The following is a 5,528-nucleotide window of genomic DNA, read 5'->3' as shown; positions in this document are numbered from 1 at the left end:
TAATACGAATGTTTTTATGGATAATTTTGCTTGTTTTTTTTATCTCTTAAAAAATAGCACCAGCAAATATGACAAAAGAGAAAATAACTTTTTAAAAGTAAAGAAAGCATGATACTAAAATAGCAAGCCTACGGAGGAAAAAAGAAAGGCCGTATTTTAGATGAATGGTAAATGCTAAAGCTACAATAATGTCATTTCATTTATTAAAGTTGCATTTGTTACATTAAAATAAATGCTTTTTCCATTAATAGCATTAGTGTGCAAAGTGAATTTTGATTAGTATTTTTTCCCTCTAAAAAAAAAGATTAGTATTTTGTTGAGATTAACTATTCACAACATAAGAATTTATACAACTAACAGTAATATATTTCTTAAGTTATAAAAATTACTTTCTTTCTAAATAAATAAAGTTTTATTTTATTATCCAACAAGTACTTGAGATCTGAAGATCGATCACGTCTTTTAGAAGGGTGGAGCATAAATACGGCTATCCACTTGACTTGATATAACTACTGATTTTGACAAGGATTGTTCTTCACTTGCAAAAAGATTGGATGAAATTATATTAGAGCATGTTAAATGGATATTTTGATTTAGTCTTTACTACTCTTGCTAAACAACACATCAGAAAGTATATATAAACAGCAGAGCATGTGCATGTGAAAAAGAGCAAAGAAAACATAGGACATATTATGTACCAAGAAATAATAATGAGTAAAGGGACATTAACCGGAATTAATTTTCAAAGTCAAATATAAATCATAGAGTATTAAACATAGCATTTCCCTATGGTTTGTACCAACTTCCTTCCAAGTGGCTAATGTAATGGTGAAGGCATAATTCTTGAATCCGTGGAATGATTACTAGGATTAAGAAAGAAGAGAAAAAGAGGCGCGTGAGGGAAGAGGTGATTGTAGAAAAGGTGGAGCCCAGGATCATTCTGGGTCCCCAAGACTCTCAATCGATGAAGCGTACGGGCACCTGATTTTCTAGTGTATGGTGTCTGCTCTATGCACGAGCTGTACTCTATCATGGGCATCTTTCTTCGGATTACGGTGTGGCCACGGCTCTTCTCTTTCATGCCCCTGCCCCGGACCTTCATTCTTTTAAAACTAAAATAACGTACACATGATTAAATTTTTTAAATAACTCACTCACTACAAGTAAAAATATCACACTCAACATCCACACTTTTCACATAAAGGAAAAAAGAAAAAGAAATAAAGAATTCGTTCCATTATTATGGCCTCCCTTGTTCCTTATCTTTTCCAATTTCCACCCTTCTTTCTTTCTCTCTCTCCGTTTCCCCTTTAGACCTCTCTCTCACTTGAAACTCCACAACCCCATTTTCCTTTCCTATGACCCTATTCCAAATCACCAATTCTAATTCCATTCTTCAGGTGTTCAATTGAATTCGTGATGAAGAGGGATCACCGAGATAGCTGCGGCGGCGGCGGCGGCGGCGGGAGTGTGAAGGGTGAGTGTTCCTCAATGCCGTCGAACGGGAAGGCAAATATGTGGGAGGAACAACAACAACAACAACAACAGGGGATGGACGAGTTGCTGGCGGCGTTGGGGTACAAGGTTCGTGCTTCCGACATGGCCGACGTGGCACAGAAGCTGGAGCAGTTGGAGATGGTCATGGGTTGTGCCCAGGAAGAGGGAATTTCCCACCTCGCCTCCGACACCGTCCACTACGATCCCACGGATCTTTATTCCTGGGTCCAAACCATGTTAACCGAACTCAACCCTGAACCCAACAACAACAACAATAGCCTCCTCGGTCCATCTTCTCTCTTAATCGACAACAACACCGCCCCTGTTTTCAACGACGATTCCGAATATGACCTCAGAGCCATTCCTGGTATTGCAGCCTACCCTCCTCCTCCTCCACAAGACAACAACAACAACAACAACAACCTCGACGAAATCGAAACAGCTAACAACATCAACAAGCGTCTCAAGCCATCTCCAGTTGAATCAGCAGACTCCGCGTCTGAGCCCACGCGCACGGTGCTGCTCGTTGACCATCAGGAAGCCGGCGTGCGTCTGGTCCACACTCTCCTGGCGTGCGCGGAGGCCGTCCAGCAGGAGAATCTGAAGCTGGCCGACGCGCTCGTCAAGCACGTGGGCATACTCGCGGCTTCTCAAGCCGGCGCCATGAGGAAGGTGGCTTCCTACTTCGCCCAAGCCCTCGCGCGTCGTATCTACGGAATCTTCCCGGAAGAAACCCTCGACTCCTCCTTCTCCGACGTTCTCCACATGCACTTCTACGAGTCCTGCCCTTACCTCAAATTCGCGCACTTCACCGCGAATCAGGCTATCCTCGAAGCATTTGCCACTGCTGGGAGAGTCCACGTCATCGATTTCGGCCTCAGACAAGGGATGCAGTGGCCTGCACTCATGCAAGCCCTTGCATTGCGGCCCGGCGGGCCCCCGACTTTCCGTCTAACCGGAATCGGCCCGCCGCAGCCCGACAACACCGACGCGCTGCAGCAAGTGGGCTGGAAATTAGCCCAATTGGCCCAGAACATCGGCGTCCAGTTCGAATTCCGCGGCTTCGTTTGCAACAGCCTCGCGGATCTCGACCCGAAAATGCTCGAGATCCGACCCGGAGAAGCCGTCGCTGTCAACTCGGTTTTCGAGCTCCATCGTATGCTGGCCCGCCCGGGATCCGTCGACAAGGTCTTGGACACTGTTAAGAAAATCAAGCCGAAGATTGTCACCATCGTGGAACAAGAAGCGAACCACAACGGACCGGGTTTTCTTGACCGGTTCACTGAGGCCTTGCATTACTACTCCAGCCTATTCGACTCGCTGGAGGGTTCGTCCTCTTCGACCGGGTTGGGCTCACCAAATCAGGATCTGTTAATGTCCGAGTTGTACCTGGGGAGACAAATATGCAACGTGGTGGCTAACGAGGGCGCGGACCGGGTAGAGCGTCACGAGACTTTGAGTCAGTGGAGGGGGAGATTGGACTCGGCCGGGTTCGACCCGGTTCATCTCGGGTCCAACGCGTTCAAGCAAGCGAGTATGCTACTTGCTCTATTCGCAGGCGGTGACGGCTATAGGGTTGAGGAGAATAACGGCTGCCTCATGCTTGGCTGGCACACTCGGCCACTCATCGCTACCTCCGCCTGGAAGCTTCCCTCCCCGAACGACTTGCACTGTAAACTGTAGATTAATTGGCTCCTGGATGGGTGGTAAATAATAAAAAATGGTTTGGTTGAACTTGTTGGAGTGGAGTGAATCAATGACCCAGTGAGTCAGTGAGTCAGTGAGCGAGCCAGCGAGGCAGCAAGAGGATAAATAAATGAGAGGGTAAAAAAACAAAAAAGTAAAAAAGAAAAACAAAAGACTGTAATTTGTAATTGTGCTCTCGTAATTACCGTTTCTCCTCTTTAGTGTTTTTTTTCCTTTCTCTAAATTATTATATAATTTGTTTAATTCTTAATTATGATGTCTTTTTCTTTTTAATCTTTATCTTAATCATGTGTTGTGACTTGTGAGATTGATTAACTTGAATTAACTGGTTCACCGTTGTTGGAGGGGGAGGGTCTGGTCCTGTCGAGGAAATTGATTGTGTTTCTAGCTTTTGTTGTCTGAGTTTTTAATAAATGAATGAAAGAGGTGGTGTAATTTTAGTCTTGTCAAAACTTTTTGTTAATACGTTGTTTCTTTTGATGAATAAGAAAGAAACCTTGCATTTCGCTGTGTTTTCTGTGATTTTAATTGTTCCTCTTCAGTGAATGATTTCTATGAATGCGATCATTTGTGGATAAAGGGGGAAGATGAAAGCATTTTGATTTGGAAAATGAAAGTGATGGGATGATTATTTTTTGGGTATTAATTTCTATGTATGAGAATTTTTGTTTTGCGTTTATTTTCATTTTTCCTTTTAGAGCACATGATAAGACCATATGATCGAAAATATTCGGAATTTTTTTCTGCCAACACTGAATTTCCATCCAATGTACCCGAAAAGAAAATTTCATTCAAGAGTTTTACCTAACGGATTTTATTGTAAGTAAATTTGCACGCCACTTAGGTGAAGTCAAATGATTGTTATGATCCAAATGCTTTGATTGAAAGTAACATAGAAAAGCAATGTAAATTATTTAAGGTTAATTTTAATTTCCAATCTCAGTCCATGAAGTTCACATATTCAAGCCTAAAAAGATATTCTAATCAATGCCATAAAGACAGGCTGCTCTTGTTATTCTTTTAAATATTTTACCTGTTTCATCTATTGTAAAAGGTATTGAGAATTCACCACATGACCCTAATTATGGATAGTCATCCTTATTTTAACCGGGTTATATGCGGAAAGAAGCAAATGTATAAGTCTTCTGAGAAAGAAAAAAAAAATCTACAGCCACTAAGAGTGCCTCATGTCTCAAGTGTATCCAAAGAGGGTTTTTCAATCGCTACGATTACCTTTTAGGTTGAGTAAAATGACTAGTTTCCTGTAATATGAAAATAAAGTTCGATTTTATGTTCAGAAAAGCACCTAAATTTACTTTTTATGTTATTAACATGATGGTCTCCGAGGTATGCAAATCATCTTCGGTTCAGAGCAAAAGTAAATTTTCATTTCTTAGATTAAAAGAAATGGATACCTACATTTTGTTATGGACGTACGTAAAAGTGATTTATAATAAAATGTAATAATAATAAAAAAAAAGTTAACATATATAATTTTCTTCAAGTCACCTATAAAATCTCAGCAATTAAAATATATTATTTTACATTTAAATATCAATTTTTAGATTTCTTTTAATTCATGTATCACACTTATATTAAAAGAAATGAAAATATACACTTTATTATGATGGGAGAGAACTTCGTAAATAAAAATATATAAAAAGTGATTTGTAATGAAATTTATGAACGAATACAAGTTAACATATATGAAATTATACACAATTGACATGTAAATTGTCTTTGATACATGTGTAAATTTTCTAATTCATTTTGCATTTTTAAAACACATATTTTTTCTCCATTTAAATATCAGTTGTTAGATTTCTTTTAATTCACAGGTCAAACTTAGAATCAAAGAAGTGAAAATTTATATTTTACTATGGACAAAGGGAACATGATATATAAAAACATGTAAAAGTGATTTATAATAACATGTACAAATGAAGATAAGTTAACATATATGAAGTTGACACGTGATTGACATGCAGATCCGCTTCGATCCACATGTAAAATATCACCGATTCATTTTGCATTCATTGTAACACATTTTTTGATGCTTAAATATTAATTGTATATGTCTTTTAATCCTAATGTCAAACTTAAATTAAAATAAATAAAAATCTAAACTTTGTTATGGAGTGAGAGAACTTCATAAATGAAAGAACATAAAAGTGATATGTAGTAAGATTTATGAATAAAGACAAGTTAGTATATATAAAATTGACACGCGACTAACATGCAAATTCTCTTTAGTCCACATAAATTTTATATAATTTATTTTGCATTTTAAAATACCTGTATTTCTCCATTTAAATAGCATTTGC

General features: G+C 38.9%; 1 protein-coding gene across 1 annotated transcript; it reads left to right on the top strand.

The window, feature by feature from the left end:
* The first annotated feature begins 1,200 nt into the window (after window positions 1–1,200).
* Window positions 1,201–3,482, top strand: LOC114395234 (DELLA protein GAI-like). Its single transcript, XM_028356957.1, has one exon. It carries the CDS (start codon window positions 1,420–1,422, stop codon window positions 3,178–3,180), a length of 1,761 nt encoding a protein of 586 aa, XP_028212758.1. The 5' UTR covers window positions 1,201–1,419; the 3' UTR covers window positions 3,181–3,482.
* The last annotated feature ends 2,046 nt before the right edge of the window (window positions 3,483–5,528 follow it).

Source organism: Glycine soja, chromosome 18 (assembly GCF_004193775.1).
Source record: "Glycine soja cultivar W05 chromosome 18, ASM419377v2, whole genome shotgun sequence".
NCBI lineage: Eukaryota > Viridiplantae > Streptophyta > Magnoliopsida > Fabales > Fabaceae > Glycine > Glycine soja.
Note: the sequence above shows the minus strand (reverse complement) of the source record. Positions and strands in the feature narration are given on the sequence as shown.